Source organism: Lucilia sericata, unplaced genomic scaffold (genome assembly GCF_015586225.1).
Source record: "Lucilia sericata isolate MDLA Ls3-8-SP2 unplaced genomic scaffold, ASM1558622v1 Contig000292F_arrow, whole genome shotgun sequence".
NCBI lineage: Eukaryota > Metazoa > Arthropoda > Insecta > Diptera > Calliphoridae > Lucilia > Lucilia sericata.
In genome coordinates, this window is record NW_023994317.1 from 179929 (window position 1) to 202371 (window position 22443).

At 29.2% G+C, this 22443-nt stretch overlaps 1 protein-coding gene across 1 annotated transcript in view; it reads right to left on the bottom strand.

Moving 5' to 3' along the window:
* The window catches only part of LOC119603307, a 69143-nt gene that overhangs the window by 10854 nt on the left and 35846 nt on the right, over positions 1–22443 (bottom strand). The window contains exons 3-6 of the mRNA XM_037955307.1: positions 4646–6025; positions 4461–4574; positions 1879–2034; positions 1345–1798 (exon numbers count right to left, since the gene is read on the bottom strand). Of these exons, the coding sequence (XP_037811235.1) occupies positions 1345–1798; positions 1879–2034; positions 4461–4574; positions 4646–6011 (2090 nt within the window). The 5' untranslated portion in view covers positions 6012–6025. The remainder of the gene's footprint in view (positions 1–1344; positions 1799–1878; positions 2035–4460; positions 4575–4645; positions 6026–22443) is intronic.

Genomic DNA, 22443 nt, shown 5'->3' on the forward strand with positions numbered 1-22443 from the left:
ACTGTATAATTAACTGATTTTCTGTATTCAGTATTAAAAAAACATAATAATATTCGAATTGTGGTTTTAACAATTTCCAACTCAATAATTTGAACTGAATTGTATCGGTTATTAAATTCATTTGTGAATTCAATAAATGCAACTGACTTTTATTTAGAATTGAAACATAAGAACATCAAATATTAGTCGCTGTAACCGTAAAACAGTAGAAAGTAAAAAATATTGAGCCCTGCAACCAATTATCAATTGAAAAAATTATTAAAAATTTAATTACGGTTAAAAGAACCAAATTCGATGTTCACAAACGATTAATTGGTAATTGTAGTTGACGTTTACAAAAAATAAATATAATAAAATGAATTTATAATTTAAAAAACTTAATTACATTTGAGGATAAATTAATGCGGAAACTCGCATAAAACAAGGTAATGTTTAGAATATTTTATATCTTATATCTTTTAATCTATTTTGTGTTATTTTTCTATAATTTTTAATAATTTTACAGCCGCAGAAAGGCTGTATGTTGGACAGAATGAAGAGCAAAATCCCTGGTACATAAACGCTATGTTTATTAACATCAAAATCTTAAAACTAAAGGGGAGAAGTTGTTAATTTGTATTTATAAGTTTTATAAGTTTAAACATATTCATATTTTTGTAAATACTTTAAACAAAATAAAATTTATTTTAAAATACACATAATCCACAAATTGGTTTTCAATAAATAATATTTCAGTTGCAAATACCAATAATTTCAACCCAGATTACCGAATAAAAAATACAAATAGTTGTGCACACCGTATATTCAGTAATAGCAACCAAATTTTACAATAATAACAATCGAATTTTAGGATAGTTGTGAGAACCGACTGAATTCGATTGGAAACAAATTCGGTTATCACAACGAATCTGTTTTCTCTGTGTAGGGTTTGAAATATGTATGAAAATAATAATAAAGAATACTTGAAATACGTTTGAAAATTTTTTAAGTTTCAAGCTTACCTCTAGCCTTTTTTTAAATTTCAAATACATTTGAAAAATACGTTTGATTTCTAACTGCCTTTTTGTTTGAGAAGGCCATAATTTTCCATTTGAAAACAAAAAATTTCAAATTTGTTCTCAAAGGCTATGTATGAAATTTGAATAGGTTTTCAAATACATATTTACATCATTTCAAAGGTTTTTGCTTATTGGGATAAATCATATTCCTAAATGTATGAGTATGTTTACGAATTCTAACACATACACAACCTACACAACATAACATCATCCATATAATTGCCTACTTTTAGGCCTAGCGTATAAAATTTAAATGTAAAAAAATTTAATTCACATTTACACTTACCGACTCAATTGGGCCGACACTAAATTACTGTATGGTGCATATTTTGCTGGATTTGCATACATTAAACAAATCAATTTTTCACGACACATTTCTTTGTCTGAGTTGATTTTCAGCTGGGCAAACACCGAATCCAGGCGTGACAATAAAGGACTATAGAAAGGATCGTAATTGGAGAGTAGTAATGAGGAATCGGGTACATTTTGAAATTGTTGGAATGTATTAACATTTGCCGCTGGTGGTGGACGTTTAGCCATGGGTGCTACTAGACCCGAGGAACCACTCGATAAAGAACCAGAATTTTTAAATGAGGCTGAGCCTATACTTTGTAGAGCACTCATGTAAGAATCTTGCATTAGTTGATGTTGCCGTTCATTCATGCCCAAACGGGTGTACGTCAATTGATTATTGGCGGACGATGGATCAAAAACATATTCGTTGTGCATTTGTGAAGCATCTGTGGAAAAAGTAGAAATTAGTTTTAACGATAAATTTTATATACTTTTAAGTTTGTATTCAATTCGTTTTAAAACAAACCCGGTTGATTGTAGGCATAGGGTGAATTATTTTTTACACCCTCATCGGTAACTAGGAACTTGTCATCATCAAAGTTTATACTATTATCACGGAAATCTAATTCTTGTGGCGCTTCCATGGGACGTATGAATAGTGGAGCAGATCCTGTTGAAATACCTGGAATAAGAAAATGTTACTTAAAATCTAAGTTAAATTGGTTTTTATTATAATCAGGTGCAAGAATAACTAATTTCTGGTTGTTGTATGAATGATTCTTCCGGTTCAGTGTACCTTCATTCAATGGTATTACTTTGTTCTTGGAGAATCTTAGTGTTTTGATTTGAACTCTAAACTTCCCACTAAATTGGCACGAAAATTAAGAACCAATAATTTAACAACTGAAGCTTGACCTAATAAACATGTTATTATAAACAAGTTAGAGTGCTATATTCGGTTTTGACGAATCTTAAATACCCTCCACCAGCAATCTACATTTTATTAAAACCCATTTAACTGTCTACTTTTTAGATAACTCGGCATAATTTTAGTTTCCGTAGTGAGGGTGCTATCATTTAGTAATTTCTTTATGCATATATGGAACATATTTTGATGAGGTCGAAAAAAGTTTATTTTAAGTGATTTTCGGACAAAGACTTTTTAAACGATGTTGTTGGCCTTATATGGGAACTACGATCTATAACGGATCAATTGGAAAACATTTTAGCAGAATAATTTATCTATACCCCGTGGTATTAAGTGATTTTCAGAAGTGAACCTTATATGGGACCTATGACTATTTATGAACAGATTTATATATACACAAAACATATTCAAGTTGAATTTTATCCCGATAACTGTTATTGTCAATGAAATTGTGCATTTAAGTTATTTTCTTAAATGATTCTTATTGGGAATTGTGACCAATTTTGGACCGATCCGGGAAAATTTTCGCATAATGATTTACATATATACAAAACATATTCACGTCGAATTTTACCCCGATAGCTTTATTAGCTAATAAATTATGTACGTTTAAGTGATTTTCGGAAGTTGACCTTATATGAGAGCTATGACCAATTACGGGCCTATCCGGAATCAAATTATTAGAGTGATTGATACATACACAATATTTGTGCTGAATTTTATCTCGATAGTTTTATTTATCAATGAAATAAGCTCGTTTAAGTGATTTCCGAATGTGGACCTTATATGGGAGCTATGACCAATTATGAACGCATTCGGATAGAATTTCGTAGAGTGATTTATACATATATACAAAAAACATATTCATGTCGAATTTTATCTCGATAGCTTATTTATCAGTGAAAAATGCACGTTTGAGTGACTTTCGGAAGTGAGCCTTATATGGGAACTATGTGGACCGATACAAATCTACGATGGTAGTATGATTTCTGTTCATATTATATTTATATCTGCAAAATTTTGAGTTGATACCGATATTTTTGATGAAATTATTAACAATAAATCCATTTCCGGAAATATGTACCTTGGTATGGGGGCTATGAGAAATTTTGGATCGATTGTTTTGATTTTCCACATAATTGATCCCTGAAATTCATCGAATTATCTTTTGTAGTTTCTGAGAAAACGACTTAAGAATTACGAAAAAAAACTTAATTTTTTTCGAGGTAGTCTGAAATTTTTACTCATAACTTTTAACATTGTGAACGGATTTTGCTGATTTTCAATACCAAACTGCTTAGGACAACAATGAATATTTCGGGTGAATTTGGTTTATTTATTTTGCTTAGTTTTAACGTGAGCGTGTTTTAGGCAAGCAGACGGACATAGCTAAATCGACTCAGAATTTGATAAGGACCCGGAATATATATACTTTGTTAGGTCTCGGATGAATATTTCTTGGTGTTACCCACGGAATGACAAACCTCTATATATCCTCTATCACCACTGATGTTGGTGGAGGTTATAAAAAGGATTGACTGTGACTTTTAGAGTATTTAGAGAAATGTTCAAAATTTGTTCAAAAATGTTCAAATTTGTCATGACCAATGAATTCGTCGTAAGCAGTAACATTCATATCCCTTTGGTTGTGATATGGAATATTATAAGAGAGCGCTTTCTTTAGCGGACCTCAAAAATCGGCTTTAAAATATCATGACTTCTTTCTTCATCTATAGATAGGAACTCGACTAGTCCTTGTTAATATACAGTCGTATGTAGTACTAGAAGAAGAGATGATCTTGACTACCTTAATAATAAATTACAAATGTATCTAATTAGATTTAATTATAGTCTGGTCGGAAAGCAGAGGTTACGACATTGAACACGATTAATAGAACACGATTATAATCACTTTTGAGCGTTAAAGAATCATGACTTTATTGTATTGCTAGACGTCAAGATACAAATAAATTTAAAAAAAACTTCTATTCCTTGTGTATAATGCAGTGACGTCCTAAAATTAGTTAAATTTACGCGTTGAACTTTAGAAAAATTATAAATTGACTCATTATATAAACTCATTAGTGACCCCTATTAGTAGCCTTTATGAGCGCTTGAATACCACAAACATTATTAATTAGCTCTTAACACACACCAATTATAATCTCTTAACTACTTACCTTTGCCCAATAATTTCGTAAACGAACCAATAATAGCCGGTATAAACATGGCGATAAGTAAGGATTTCAAAACTTGTAAACCCATAAAAACAGGCCATAAAACTTTTTTAAGACCTATAAATATAATAAAAACATAAATAAATCATCGTTTGAAAAATAACCCAAAATTGTTCTGTCGTGCAAACCTGTTAAAAATAATAAACGTCCTGTCGCCATCGTTCGTGGTAAATCAATTTTAACCTTAGCATCAGTGGCAAACGATGCTTGTCGCACATTACGTGTCTTGGTGGTCAGTTCGTTAGCCAGTGGTTGGCTTTGATTGTTTTGTAGTTCAACCAAGAGACCAGGCATGGGTTCGTATTGACCTTTTTCAAAAAAGTTCGTTACATAGTCGACTAATAAATCTTCGAGATTTTTGAAATCTGATGTCAAATCATCCTTTTTGGAAATTTCATTTCGTTGAACATCCACATTGTTCATGAGTTGTTTATGGTCATGTTGATATTGTTGTTGTTGTTTAATCTCATGTGTTTTTCTGAACGTTTTATGTAGTTGTGGTTCTGGTTGTTGATTTTGATGCTGCTGTTGTTGTTGTTGCTGATTTTGATGTTTCGTTAATGATAAATTACTGGAGTCTATTTGGTAGACTGCTCCTTCAACATGAGCTTTAACATTGCCTTTATTATTTTTATGGTTTCCAGTCATATGTTGTGTGTCATGCACTAAGGATGTTTGTTTCGGTGCTGCTGCTGCTGCCGTTGTCGTTGCTGCTGATGAAGATGAGTTTAATGGATCTGACATTTTATTTCTTCCATAATGTTGACTTTTGCTTTGTATTGTCACGGCTGCTCTTAAATCTGTGTCAATGGGTTGAAAGACACGAAATTGTCCAGATGGCGTAAACACATTACGCGATATCATTTCTGGATCTTTGGGCACAAACGGACGAAATGTATCGTCGTCAACTTCGTCCATACTCTTTGCATTGCCATTCATGGTCATTTGACCGTTTGTGCTTAAGAGTTGACTATACCGCACGGTTGATGAAGACGTGTGGTGTGCTGCGTGGTATGGTCCTGTTGTCATTTCTAATGATTCCACATGTTGTATTAATGTCACCAGCAACCACAGCATCATCCACAAATGTTGTTTATTTAAAGCACAGGACATCTGGTGTCTTATACGATTGATAATATAGAAACTACTGCTGCTATTGTGAGTGTGTATGTTGTTTGAGGTGGTTTTGGTTTTAGTAAGGGATATCTTTCTATATGGCGTCCGGCTTGCTGGTGTTCTACATTTGTTTTCATTTAAACAATCTGTATTATTGTTCTTAATTGTATTACTGTTATTAAATTTATTTGTTTGTTTCATCATATTTGCTCTGGTGGTGGCTGCCGTCATCATTTCATTTATATTTTCGTTTATTTTATTTTCAATGACAAATTTTACAATTATTAAAGTTTTCTCCATAATTTGTCTGTTTTTAATATCGGTTTCATTGGTTGTTTTCACCGTTTCTGTAAACTTTTCTGATTGTTCATTTAGCATAATATTATTTGCATCTGCAAAAAATTAAAAGGTTATAATTTAATTATTTTTTTTATTTAAAATATGTACATTCATGAGAATGTTATATATAAATTTGTAATTCCATAATATAATTTCCGATCCTACGATGTACTACGTACATATGTATATACATTAGGGTGATCGACTCGATTTTTCAACCGGTTTTAAAACCGATTTTTTCTGCTTTACCAGTGTCGGTTTTTTCTTAATGTTGATTTTTCGAATATCGAATAACACGGTTTTTTCACTTTTTAAAAACCGGTTTCGAATACTTTTATTTGCTTTGAATTCAAAGATTATGTAAATGAAATTTTTAAGTAAATAATAATACAGCCCGTCTAAATTTCAAAAATATTCGAGTCGAGGAACTAGCGTATATTTTTCTACAGCTCCTTTGGTTAAACTTTTTTGATTTTCCTAATTAATTAAAAAAAATTATTTGTAAAATTGATAACTGTTTGATAAAATTTTATCATTATATTATATTATATTCCAATTTCAATAATTAATTTACGGCTGAAATCTTATGGAAGTGTTGGATTGCCTATGAAAATTTCCTAAACAGTTCTTTTAAAATAAGCTAGGATAACATAGTACCTTATGTTTAACAGAAGTGTTCTGCTTTTTTCCTAATTTTTTATATTAAAGAAATAATGTAAATCAGACGACTAGATCTAAAGTTATAATCTTTTAAACTGTTAAAAATCATTTCGGGCGATGTTTTATTAATCAAATTTAAACATAAACATTAAGGGGGTTATTTTGTAAATCCCTTCCCCTCACTTCACTTCATTTTTCATATAAATTGTTTTTGTATTTTAAAATATTTGTATGAAAATATTTTCAACGCAAGGTGAAGTGTTTTACAAAATAAGGGGGTAAGTTTTTCAAATTAAAATATATTTTTTTATTTATGATTAAAAACCGGTTAACCGGTTTTTTCTGAATTTGGAAAATATCAACCGGTTTTTTTTAAATGTCAACTATTCGAACTATTCGAAAACCGGTTTTTGGAAAATGTCGAATAATCGATCACCCTAATATACATACATACATATGTACATTATGTATATATAATTCTGTGAAAGAATTACAAATTTATTTATAAAAATTTATTCCGTAAAAGTGATACAGAAATGTCGAAAAGTGAAAAGATATAAAATTTCTTTAAGATGTTGCAGGCTATTACGTATTGAAAACTTGTCTACATTTCCGGGAATGAAAAAGTCCGGAAAATTAGAAACTTTATTTTACATAGCACAATACATTGAAAATAACATACAGCTTCATTGTAGTTATTGTTAATTTTTATACACAAGAACTTTTCGCCTGAAAACTCCATACATATTTCCATCGTGACGAAAGTGAATGTCGTTCATATTTATTGGATGAAAAATAGAGAATTACATATATTTTTATAACGACCAACAAAATTATTGGAAGTATATTGGGTTGGTCATTCCGTTTGAAACACATAGAAATATTGGTCACACTTAAACCCACACAAGTATATATTTTCCGGGACCTTATTAAATTCTAAGACGATCTTGCCTTGTTCGACAGTCTTTATGTTGAAAGCACGATAGAGACTTCGTGGGAGGATGTCGATTAATGTTTGTACAGTCATTCTCTTTTGATAGTGTTTGCTTGGTATACTAAATGAGCCATATCGGTCTACGGTTTCACTTAGCGCCCATACAAGTGGCCCCCGGAATACAGTTTAATAAGTCATAAATAAGTTAATTAGGCAGTAATAGTGATCAAATTTTTACAAGTTAGTTTTATGTACCTAGAAATTATATTCTAAGGTATGGCGGATATCAAACAATTATTGTGTCTACTCAACCTATTAGATCATATACAGTAAATGGATTTAATGCTCATAACTGGATTCATAATATTAATATCGTGACGAAATTCTACACAAACAAGTTTTATTAGAGCAAAAATCTCCTTTGGTAAGGATCGGTTCATAATTGATCCTACACCCCATATAGTGTCCCTGTCAGAAAACGACTTTAACGATTAATAATAGCAGACAAGTATTATACGAATAAACGCAAACAAGTATTATACGAATAAACATATATCGGCGAAAATTTATAAGGATCGTATTTTAATTGACTATCTCCCATATAAGGTCCTCTTTTGAAAATGACTCAATTATGGTCCAAGTTCTACAAAATTAAAAAGATTTAGAAATTTCTTAAAATAAATCATATTAATTCTGTAGAGGTCGGTCCATAATTGGACCCAGCTTTTATTAACTACAATTATGCTTAGTTAATAAGTTAGAAAGGGGGATGTTACATCAAATCCAAAGAAATACTAACAAGTGCCTCAGGTGGAAATCAAACCCACGACCTCCTCAGACTAGAACAATAACTTACCGGAGGCCACATATATCTAATAAATTCCATCAGGTGGGAATCGAACCCACGATCTCTGGTCTAACAGACTAGAACATTAGCCACTCACATACCGGGAGAAACATACAAAAAAATGTGTAAATTTTTGAGACCAATTTCAAACCAACTTCAAGCATTCCAAAAACTATATTTTTTTATTTTTCTCGTGTTCAGTACGTTAATACACATAGATTGAGAGGTATACCTGAGATTCTTTAAAACAACGGTTCCCAAAAGGGGGTCCGCAGCAAAATCCTAGGGGGTCCGCGAAGACGAACGAAAAAAAATCATGAATAAAAAATATTCTCTATATGTTAGAAAATATTAAAAATATCTCCAAATTTTTTATAAATACTAAAATGCACAATTTTTATTCAATAATCCCAGATTTGTTGGTGACTTTTTGAATTTTATTGTTTCGGTCGTTTATCAGGATGAAGCCAGGCCCTACAAATTTATTGTTTCACATTTATATGATTTGTAATTTTTATAAATGTATATGTATCGAAATAAATGTTTTTATATCAGACGGATAATGATTTGCCTTAGAATTAAATACTGATACTGGAATCCCGGAATATGAAGTTAGGTCACATTTCATAATATTTTTTTAAATTGTAAGCAAAAGTGTTAATCTAGTTAATTTTAAATATAAATATTCAATTCCGACGTGATACACAGATTTTAAATTCATTTTGTTGTCCAATATTATTAAATCAACATCAGAAAATTCATAGCGTTTTGCGTAAATAGTCAAAACCACGCACTAAAATAATTCGTAGGTATTTTAAAATTCAAATGAAATTTCTCACGATCATAAAATTAAACATCATGTTAGAAGTCATTCTATATTTAAAACCATGCAATTGAAAACATCTCCGAAATACTAATTATTCTCAATGTACGGGAATATTTTATAGGGTTTATGGACCAGGACTAAGACAATTTTCGGATGAACAATTATTTATAACAATAAGATATCAAAATATGTATGGGGGTCCGTGAAATTAAATAAGTTCCTCAAGGGGTCCGCGAAGTAAAAAACGGTGGGAACCGCTGCTTTAAAAGGCTGTTTATCGGAACTCTTTAATGTACATATCTATGTACATAAATATCTTCAACATCTTTTATGGCAAAAGTGCTGTTAAATAAAAGAAATAGAAAAAATTAAAAAAAAAACTTTTTACATTAAAATGTAAATAAACTTTAAAACAAAAGATTATTTCATCATGTCCATGGGAGTATTTCTCGTTTAGCACAAGTTTTTCTGTAGGTTGCCATCATGTAAATGAAATAAAGTCTTAACATTTTCTATATAATTCTATGCACATTTATCACATTTAATTTTATAAAAGTTATACGAAGGAAAAACCCCTAGTGATAGATTCAAAAGAAAATGTTTCATTTCTTTCTTTATTGTAGGCTTTTGAGAGAAACTGCAATTTCAAATAAAATTAATTTAGGCATTTTTTTAATAATGTGACATTTTATTTAGAAATATAATTTAGGTGCTAAATATTGCTTTTCTTATCATTTAACATTAAAATTATCATTTTAAGTTTTATAAAAAGTGAAAAAAGTTCATTTATTCGAATCAAAATTACACATAGTATAGTCTATAGTCGAGTCTATAGTCTAGTCTATAGTCGAGTCTATAGTCGAGTCTATAGCCGAGTCTATAGTCGAGTCTATAGTCAAGTCTATAGTCTAGTCTATAGTCTAGTGTATAGTCTAGTCTACAGTCTAGTCTGTAGTATAGTATAGTCTATAGTCTAGTCTAGTCTAGTCTAGTCTAGTCTATAGTCTAGTCTATAGTCTAGTCTATAGTCTAGTCTATAGTCTAGTCTATAGTCTAGTCTATAGTCTAGTCTATAGTCTAGTCTATAGTCTAGTCTATAGTCTAGTCTATAGTCTAGTCTATAGTCTAGTCTATAGTCTAGTCTATAGTCTAGTCTATAGTCTAGTCTATAGTCTAGTCTATAGTCTAGTCTATAGTCTAGTCTATAGTCTAGTCTATAGTCTAGTCTATAGTCTAGTCTATAGTCTAGTCTATAGTCTAGTCTATAGTCTAGTCTATAGTCTAGTCTATAGTCTAGTCTATAGTCTAGTCTATAGTCTAGTCTATAGTCTAGTCTATAGTCTAGTCTATAGTCTAGTCTATAGTCTAGTCTATAGTCTAGTCTATAGTCTAGTCTATAGTCTAGTCTATAGTCTAGTCATAGTCTAGTCTATAGTCTAGTCTATAGTCTAGTCTATAGTCTAGTCTATAGTCTAGTCTATAGTCTAGTCTATAGTCTAGTCTATAGTCTAGTCTATAGTCTAGTCTATAGTCTAGTCTATAGTCTAGTCTATAGTCTAGTCTATAGTCTAGTCTATAGTCTAGTCTATAGTCTAGTCTATAGTCTAGTCTATAGTCTAGTCTATAGTCTAGTCTATAGTCTAGTCTATAGTCTAGTCTATAGTCTAGTCTATAGTCTAGTCTATAGTCTATTCTATAGTCTAGTCTACAGTCTAGTCTATAGTCTAGTCTATAGTCTAGTCTATAGTCTAGTCTACAGTCTAGTCTATAGTCTAGTCTACAGTCTAGTCTATAGTCTAGTCTATAGTCTAGTCTATAGTCTAGTCTATAGTCTAGTCTATAGTCTAGTCTATAGTCTAGTCTATAGTCTAGTCTATAGTCTAGTCTATAGTCTAGTCTATAGTCTAGTCTATAGTCTAATCTATAGTCTAGTCTATAGTCTAGTCTATAGTCTAGTCTATAGTCTAGTCTATAGTCTAGTCTATAGTCTAGTCTATAGTCTAGTCCATAGTCTAGTCTATAGTCTAGTCTAGTCTATAGTCTAGTCTATAATATAGTCTATAATCTATTCTATATCTATAGTATAGTCTAGGTTTCTAGATGCTTTTGCAAAAATCTAAATCTGGTTTCTTGCGGTTTTGTAGCATGACTTGACGGGAAAATGTGAATAAAAATTGACCACACTGATTGACAGTTAACGGGAATTTCGCAATAGCAATTTCATAGATACAAAAAGTTAGATTTTGTTAAAACAGCATTTTATCTATAATTTAAACAATATGCTTACTTTACACTTAATATTTAAAAGTCTGTTAACAAATTATGCCAATATTTTTGAAAATAAAAAAACCTTTATTTGTGTATGTATTAATTCTAAATTTTATATAAAATAAAGGAGATTTGCATTGGAATCCTTTTGTTTTATGTACATATATTTTTTCCTTATTTCTATAACATTTTATAAGTACGCATATAAATAATGTGGATTACCTTTTATTAGTATAAAACATTTGTTTTGTGGGTATAGTATTCGTAAACTTAAACATTTTTTTTAAAGATTTATTTACATATCTCAAACATTTCCGGCATGCTAACTAATACCAATTCATGCTCAAGCTTATTCATTTGTATCCTTTTGCACACAATGAAATCCTTTTCTGCTTTCCCTTTTAGAGCGCTGCTAAATTAAACCTGATTAGTTTGAATTAATGTAAAACTTAAACAACACTTTTCTGAAGATTGATGGCGTGTAATTATGTTGTTTGTTGTTACTTCCTCATTTTCATCCTTAATTTAAAAAAAAATATAAAAAAATTGCCACAAGCGTGATATCTTTTTTACAGTGACATTTTACATTGCTTGACATGCTTAACTTAACATTAAAAGGACGAAACTGAATTCTGTTACAGTGGAATTAAATTTCCAAATAATAAATTATTTTAATATTGAAATTTAATAAGAATTATGTACATATACATACTTATGTACATGAAATTTGTAGTATTTTTATGACTATCTATAATTGAAATAATATTAAGTAATGACATTTTACTGAAAAATCAAAAGCCATTTTCCCTTTGTATGGGTTTAATTTAACAATAATTTTTAATTTTTTTGACATTTAAATGCATATACAGATATGTATACCTAGCAGAAACTTGGTAATGACTTGTTCTTACTAGGGTGATCGATTATTCGACATTTTCCAAAAACCGGTTTTCGAATAGTTCGAATAGTTGACATTTAAAAAATCCGGTTGATATTTTTCAAATTCAGAAAAAACCGGTTAACCGGTTTTTCATTATAAATAAAACAAATATATTTTAATTTGAAAAACTTATTGTTTATGTTTAAATTTGATTAATAAAACATGGCCCGAAATGATTTTTAACAGTTTAAAAGATAACTTTAGATCTAGTCGTCTGATTTACACTATTTCTTTAATATAAAAAAAATTTTGGAAAAAAGTGGGACACTTCTGTTAAACATAAGGTACTATGTAATCCTAGCTTATTTTAAAAGCCCTGTTTAGGAAATTTGCATAGGCATTCCAACACTTCCATAAAATTTCAGCCGTAAATTAATTATGGTAATTGGAATATAATCTTAAGATTGATAAAATTTTATCAAACAGTTATCAATTTTACAAATAAATTTTTTTAATTAATTAGGAAAATCAAAAAAGTTTAACCAAAGGAGCTGTAGAAAAATATACGCTAGTTCCTCGACTCGAATATTTTTAAAATTTAGACGGGCTGTATTATTATTTACTTAAAAATTTCATTTAAATAATCTTTGAATACAAAGCAAATAAAAGTATTCGAAACCGGGTTTTAAAAAGTAAAAAAACCGGGTTATTCGATATTCGAAAAATCAACATTAAGAAAAAACCGACACTGGTAAAGCAGAAAAAACCGGTTTTAAAACCGGTTGAAAAATCGAGTCGATCACCCTAGTTCTTACTCAACAAGTTACTTTTGCATTACTTTTAAGAAGTCTAGTAATCACTGTTACTTTAGTTAGTTATGTGGTTTCAGCCTATCTAGTAAGGGGTTAAAACGTTAAAATTTGATTACACAATAGCAATTTAAGTCAATGTAATACCATTGGAGACTAGTGCTTACTACAATCGCTTACAAGTAATTCGAAAAATTAGTCAATGTATATCTATACAGCTGCATAAAGAATATGACTAATAAATTAGAAAATATTTATATAACACGATATGTAGAGTACGACGATATGTAAGTAGTAAATATATTATATATGGGGTCCATATTTAATTCTAAGACGATCTAGCCAGACAGACAGAAGGGCGGACTGTCTGTTAAAATTATTTTAAATTTTTAAAATCCTTTTTCATTCATAATTTATACCAAATAACAATACCCTAGTAGCAATATAATCTTTTATTGTTTTTGTTATTTACTTTTATATGTTAATTTATCTTATTCTGCGGTTTTGGTTATTGTCTACTGCTTTCATTTTACTATCATCCTATCTTATAGTTCTATTATTGTTATACAAATTGTATGTTATCGAGAATACATATCCCCCGTTAACATATTACTGTTCTAACTCAAAAAAATCAAAAAACGCAGATTTATTATATTTGAAGGTATTATTGCACTTCATATTGATTTTTTCTGTCCCAGTGTTAATTGTTGTTAAACAATTACGAACAATGTTACTTGATGACTATAAGTTATACTTAGGTTAGATTGAAAACACATCCAGGCCGCTATCGAGATTGTGAGCGCTCCTTTTCATAAAGAAAGTTGGTGGGAAAACTTTATATAGCGATATATTTACAGGATTACCGTCCAGTTTTCAGAAACTCATTTAACCTGAGAGATGTAATATATGAAATAACATCACTTCCAAGATATTTGGACCTAACATGGGCAAAATCCTGGCAATGACAGAAAAAATGTCCAATTTATTTGTATGAGTCCTGTATGGGCAAAGTGTATGAGCAAAGTCAATCAAATTAATCTTTTTAATAAATTGTTTACTATTCGTTTCTCCAACGAAAATACTTATTAGAAGTATTATAAAAAAAAAACAATTTTGAGTTATAACATTATTTTAGCAAACGGGCGCGATACATCCCTTCAAACATTTAGAAGACAATACTATTGCGCATCACTCCAGACGCCACGTCAGAAACACTTCTGGACGATTGTCAGACGAGAACGCACATTTTACAAAAACAAAATACATTGATTTCTAGTTTTCGCCGTCTGGAAGTATACTTTTAGGTTACTTCCGGATGATAGTAAGAAGAGTACAAAAACAAAAAAATATAAATACTCCATTTTTAGCGTGAACGCAAAAAAAATAAAAATAAATAATGCAGAAATTTTGTTAAGTTCAGTGATGTTTTGTGTTTTGTCCAGTCATGTTCAGTTTTAATTATTCATTGTATAACTTAAATGAGTTATTGAATTTAATATTCATAGAAAAATAGTGTAATCAATATATTGTGAATCTTAAGTAATAAAAAAGAATATGACAGTGTTGTGTTAAAAGTCAACTGTTAATAAACATTTAAGAAGGTTTTGTTAATTGTTGAAGTTTATTAAATATATACGAAAAAGAAATTATCTTCATGTTTTATATAAAAAAATAAAAAAGTAAGTTGTCGTATTTTACATTAAAATACTATTTTAGGAATAAGTTAACAACTCTAAACGCCTTCCAATTCCATTATTTTTAAACGATGTCTAATATGTTTAATTAAAAATGTTTTTATATTAAATTTCGTCTCTCTCTTAATTGGTTTAGGAGTTATAAGCATTTAAAAACTTTTTCAAGTTGTACGTTTCGGCTTTCATTTGATGAACATTGCATTTTTAACCTATTTAGATTTATTTGAGTTAAATCTTAACTTTCAATATTTTTTAAACTATTTGCGCGTTTAGGTCCTATTTCTAAATTACGTATGATCACTTTGAGCTAAAATTTTTGTATTTCATTATCGTAACAAAAAAAAATACATTCAAATTTTACTTAAAGTATTTAAACGCTAGCTGGAATCATTATATTCAAATTAATACTACTGTTTTACATACATAAATTATTTTTTGACTTGGGTCACTTGACACGAAATTGCCCACATAAGATATTTAATAATAAAACCACCTTTTTTAAATACAATTTTATTAATTTTCATATAGCTTTGGATTTAATTATTCTAATTATAGATACTTTTTTAGTTATTAACACCAGGTCTTTCTATGACCTTTATATGATACTAATATTCTTAAGTTTATGAAAGTGTATAACTCCTTACTTAGAAGAGCCCAAACAAAAAATAGTATTGCAGTATTAGTGTCAAAAGCAATATCCCGTTTAGGGTCGTTAAGATGTTTCTATCGTTAGTGACTGTAAATAATTTTAAAAATAATCCATGACTGAGTAATTTCAGATCATTATAGACGGTTTAATTAACGGTTTATTTAAAAAATGTTCATGAAAGGTAATGTTTTTATTGATTCAAAACAATAAATAAATAAATTAATTAATTTTTAATTATTTTATTTTTTTAGAAAGCAGTAGCTAATATTGTAGCCCCTATTAAAATACTTCTAACCGAATTAAAATATAAAAAAGGGATCTGGTAAGTTATATATGTCTTATTTCATCACGCGGTTCCATTAAGAAGGTCGATTATTTGCAGAAAATGTAAAAAATGGATCTGACCGTTTAAACTTTGGTGGGAAATGTATTGATCATAAGAGAATCTTATTTTTATTGCTTCCTAAAGTATAACAGGTAATTTCAATAAATACAAAAGTATGTATATATTAATTATAACATTATTTTTCTTTATTTCGTTGAAGGATTAATACGTTCCAAAATATAACTCTTACAATTTGAAGGATTGATCATAAAATTTATGAAGAACTACAAAAATATTTTAGAGTCCAACGCACAGTGGTATAGGAAAAAAAAAAGAGGGAAATAATTCGGTAACTTCTAAACGGTTAATCCGATTTTAATGAAATTTGGTATGCACAAAGAGGAGGTGTTGTCGAGTTTAGGTTTTGAATTTGGACCTTATAGGCCAACCAGGGGCCCGGCGGGGGGTCCTCAAATTAGGACACCTCGGCTATGTTAAATTTTTAAAACGATCCTATTTCTTCATTTGAGTTCCGATTTAAAAAAAATTTCGTATATAGAATCTCCTCATCGAGCACTATAAAAAATGTCGTCGTAGCAGTAAATTATCTCTTATAGTTTAGGAGATATTCGCATTTGAATATTAAAATTTTAAAATTTTTACCGTCCTTACTTTAGTTTTTTTGATAATAGCAGGTCCAAATATTTCCGATTTTCGCCATTTTTTTTTATTTGCTTAACAACAAGTTTATATACCAAGCAGTGAAAGAATTATGTAAAAATCATGACTGAGTCCAAAGTTATAGGCATTTAAATTTAAAAAATTAAAAAAAGGCGATTTTTTGTCATTTTTTTGGGAAAAAAGTATCTTTTTCTTTTTAAGTTATCTAAAAAGTTTCTAAGAAGATGTATATAGAATTTATACTTTTTGGAAAGCTGACTTTACATAAAATACGATAAATGAAACAAAACCTAAAAATTTTTGATACCGAGGGGACCAGGTCCATCCAAAAAAACCCTATTTTTTATGGAAAATTAAATTTTGAGCAAAAATTCTCAAATCGCATAGTCGATATCAAATTATAGTGACCTGTTTTATATGACCCAATAAGTTCTTAATCATTTTGTAACGGGTTTCGATAACCCCGCCCCTGGTATGGATATAATAGGCAAAAAACCAAAAAATCCCATTTTTGGGATTTTTTAAAACTTTTTTGGGAATTCCGGGATTTCTAATAAGAAAATTCGAAATTTTTATTTAATTTTGGATTTTGAGTAAAAATATATGTATATATGTAACAAATTTAAGAGTTAACCTTATGGATGAAAATAATAGTGCTAGGCAAATTTTCTAAAAGATGTTGAGTTTTCCCTAATTAATTTGTCACTTTAAAAACATTAGGTAGGCATGTTATATATCAATGGAAAGGTAATTTTGTCTATTTTTCAAAACTGTATATAATTTTTGAAAATTAAAAAATTCGCGGAATACTTTTTTTAAAAAAAATTAAAAAATGTTTTTTATTCAGTTTTTGCGAAGATACAAATTTTTCTAATTGCAATAAAAATTTTATTTATGATTATTTTTTGATGAAATTTTACAGTTAGGTAGATTTTTTTACTCAAAATCCAAAATTAAATAAAAATTTCGAATTTTCTTATTAGAAATCCCGGAATTCCCAAAAAAGTTTTAAAAAATCCCAAAAATGGGATTTTTTGGTTTTTTGCCTATTATATCCATACCAGGGGCGGGGTTATCGAAACCCGTTACAAAATGATTAAGAACATATTGGGTCATATAAAGCAGGTCACTATAATTTGATATCGACTATGCGATTTGAGAATTTTTGCTCAAAATTTAATTTTCCATAAAAAATAGGGTTTTTTTGGATGGACCTGGTCCCCTCGGTATCAAAAATTTTTAGGTTTTGTTTCATTTATCGTATTTTATGTAAAGTCAGCTTTCCAAAAAGTATAAATTCTATATACATCTTCTTAGAAACTTTTTAGATAACTTAAAAAGAAAAAGATACTTTTTTCCCAAAAAAATGACAAAAAATCGCCTTTTTTTAATTTTTTTAAATTAAAATGCCTATAACTTTGGACTCAGTCATGATTTTTACATAATTCTTTCACTGCTTGATATATAAACTTGTTGTTAAGCGAATAAAAAAATGGCGAAAATCGGGAATATTTGGACCCGCTATTATCAAAAAAACTAAAGTAAGGACGGTAAAAATTTTAAAATTTTAATTTTCAAATGCGAATATCTCCTAAACTATAAGAGATAATTTACTGCTACGACGACATTTTTTATAGTGCTCGATGAGGAGATTCTATATACGAAATTTTTTTTAAATCGGAACTCAAATGAAGAAATAGGATCGTTTTAAAAATTTAACATAGCCTAGGTGTCCTAATTTGAGGACCCCCCGCCGGGCCCCTGGTTGGCCTATAAGGTCCAAATTCAAAACCTAAACTCGACAACACCTCCTCTTTGTGCATACCAAATTTCATTAAAATCGGATTAACCGTTTAGAAGTTACCGAATTATTTCCCTCTTTTTTTTTTTCCTATACCACTGTGCAACGTTTTACAATTTTTATACCAGTCAACAGTTGGAATATTAATACAGATTTCCTGAAAATTATCTTATTATAAGGTAATAATTCTAAATTTTTGATACATATGTACATTAGACCGACTCACTCTCTATGGAAAGCAAAAACGTGTTTTATTACCCCTCTCAAAATTTACCTTGCTTTGTTTTATGATGATTCCCAAAATATTTTAAGTCTAGCGATGACCGTTCGTAAGCTACACCAAATTAAAAGAGGTATTTTGGAATTACTTTTTTTTAATTTTTGTTTGTTTTGAAACAAAATATCCAATACGGGGTATCGTTAAAATAGTATTTTAAAGCCGTCTGCTTATAATTGCATATTCCAAAATATTTAAAATTGTTAGGGTTTTCACTAAGAAAAATAAAATGTATGCAAAATTTTGCAAATTTTGCGCACCACTATACTTTTCTTCAAACCTTTCAAATGATACCAAATACTGTATATATTGTTTAAGAAATGCTGTATAATTACAAAAAAATGACTATAAAGGGACTTTTTTGTAACCGGTTCAGCTCACAAAGAGCCATCGATAGGATAGAAATATTTTGGGAACCATTATAAAACATAACAAAGATTTTTTGAAACTCAAGGGTAACTCAAGCACCATTTTTTGTGAGTCGGTCTAATGTACATATATTACTTTTTTAGATTAGTTCTTAAATCAATTATTTTTTCTACTATTTTAATATCAATTATTTCAATAAAAACTATAAAATTTCATTTTATTTAGATTTATTTTTATAGATTTTATCTTGGTGGGTATACAAATAGAAGAAGAGAAAACTCATCTTCTAGAAGACGAGAATACTCATCTTCTAGAAGAAGAGAATACTCTTCTTCTAGAAGATAAGATAGGAACACTTATAGATGATACTAAGTAGTCACTTCAAGAAGTGACTTCCTAGTCACATCTAGAAGAGTCTTTGGCAATACCTTACTTCCAAGAGACATCTAGAAGTTTCTTCTGCGGGTCTTCCAGAAGTATCTTCCACGATACTCTTAGACGTTCCCCAGCTCGGCATCAGTTCTTCCCGACTGGTGACAAGAATTTTTATACTTCCGCAACATCGCTGGCGAGCTTTTAGCACGTTTGGAAGTTTCATACGGGTAACTTCCGCAATAGAAAATGTTTGTAGGGATTAATGTTATGTATGCATGTATGTGTTTTGATAATATTTAGCTCAACATAAACTGGCATAAAGTTTTCTTCGGAAACTTTTATCCAAAAACAAACGAAATGAGATTAAAATAAACGATAAGTTTAAAAAACATAATTTCTGTACGTACGGAAAAGTTTAAATCGAAATAACTTTTTGTACATTTCTGCTTGAGTGCGGTCGTTTACATTGTTCAAATATTATATATAATATATGTATGTAAATATCGCACATTTACTACAGGACTGACGTAAACCAAAGAAAGAAAAAAAGCTTTGAATATTTAACGACATTTATTATTTTCATAACTTATTTTCAAATACCAATGATAATAGACATGAACGAGTTTTATATTAGCCGAAATCTCTAAATCCATAATTCGGTATACACATTCTCCGTGTAAATATTAAATTTAAAGTTTTCCAAAATTTATTCGTTAGGTACGGTTTAGATTTTATCGAGGTTCAAAGTTTATATTTTTAAGGACATTTTTCAACAATCATTAAATTGGACATCGTATATTTTAAACTATCTATCCGATTTTAATCGTTTTAGTCCCTACTTAAAGCATATATCTTGCAGCTTAATATTACTATTGTTAAAATATTATAGTTTTAATACAAGGATAATTATATTCAAAAATGTCCTTAAGTCAAGGATATCCCAAAAAAGGTACCTTCCATTTTTTGTATTCCCTCACCAAAAGTATGTATATTCTGGATCCTTATAGATAGCGGATTCGATTAAGCCATGTCCGTCTGTCTGTCCGTCTGTCTGTGTGTGTTGAAATCAATTTTCTGAAGACCTCAGATATCTTTGGTATCTCAGTCTTCAATAATTCTATCTGACATGCTTTCGAGAAGTTTCCTATTTAAAATCAGCAAAATCGGTTCATAATGAGCAATACCTCTGAAAATTTCATCAAAATATTAGTATTTTTTTCATGCAGACTCATGAAAATAACAACAACGTTCCGATTGTGCTTGTTTGTATGTACATTGTCTTTGCTTGTTTAAATAAACAGCTGGAAACAACAACAACAACGTTTAGTATATGTGTTTGCTGTTTTGATTTTTTTTGTCACAGAGATGGGAAACATTTATGAACGAAATGCGATTTTTTTTGGGAAAATTGAAGAAAAAAGTCTTAAATTTAACATAATGGTGAAGGGTATATAAGATTCGGTACAGCCGAATGCAGCACTCTTACTTGTTTTTATATAAATTTGGAATTCCATCTTTTGAAATCGTATGTTCTTTAAATTTTAAAGTCCTTTTAGAGGGCCTGAGCTGATTTTGAAAAACTGAGTACACAGGGTTAATACTAATGGTCCACTGTTTCTTGTGTGGAAATGACTGTTGCACGGTGTTATTTGTTTGAAATTTTTCAGCCTTTTATTGAGTTCATCAAGAAATAAAATTATAAATTTTGAAATTTGTATGGAAATGATGTGTATTATTTTCCAAAAAGTTGATTTATTTGAGATGCCCTCATTGTTTAATTTTGAAATTTGTATATTTCGTTGAGAACTCTATAAGCTATTTTTTGGTGGAGGAATAAATAAAATAGAAGATATCTTTTTTGAGATATCCTTGACTAAAGAAAGTTTTTCTATACTATTATTCTTATATATAACATTTTAAATGAAATATGACCATTTCATTCTAAAACCATTAAAATCGGATAAGTAGTTTACAAAATATACGATGTCAAATTTAATGCTTGTTGGAAAAATTTTTAAAAAATGTGAACTTTGAACCTCGATAAAACCTAAAACGTTATGAATTTGCAAATTTGACTTGATCTCTTTGCGAAAGAATTGTGAATTTGGAATTTGAATTTTAAAATACCTACGAATTATTTTACTATGTGTGTATGTATATTTAAAATTAACTGGATCAACATATTGAAGACGACTAAAGTCTCATATCTGTTATTTTTTCGTTCGTCTTCATGGACCCCCCTATGTTACGGACTACCATTTGGGAACCGTTGCTTTAAAGGGTTAATTTTTCTTTCTTCGTTGTTATTTGAAATATCGGACCATATACTATAAATTGAAGTAATTTTAATTAAATATGACCGACAAATAAATAATATTTCGAAAAAATTTTCAACCAATTTTAATAATCACTCGAAACTTAATTTAAAAAGCATTTTTCATAATTTGAAATATGCATTTTTGCTTTATTCTCTATTTAATTATATTGTCATTTAAACCACGTAAATGTTATTTAAATTATTTTTTTATTGCTATGTATGTATATTAATTACATTCCATCATATATTTATGCAACCAATTAATTTTTCTTAATTGTTTTTTCGATGTCATTTGATGTCGATATCATTTGAAAAAAATTAAACTACAATCTCAATCACAATTGCCCGAGCAATGTTAATCAAACAATTAAATATTTATTAAGTAATTTATAGTCTGAAATTGTCATTAAAAGTGAAAATATTATGCAAACAAGACCAGTCAGAGAAATAAACAAATTAACTGAAATTATTATTGTACAAAGAAATTAAATTGTTAATCCAAACACATATGTGTTCAAAGCAAATAATAAAATAGAAAGTATGGATTAATTTAAATTTAAAGTTGACATAACTAATCATTATCAAAGAGAAGAAAAAAACTGACGTAATAAACGTATTACAAAATAATCAACATTTTTTATTAGATCTAAATTTAATACTTGCTAACAAAAAAAAAAAAAAAAAAAAAAAAAACAACAACTATGACCAACTCTTATAATATTTAAGTTAATATCATTTCTATTTGCACAAAAAAGTGAA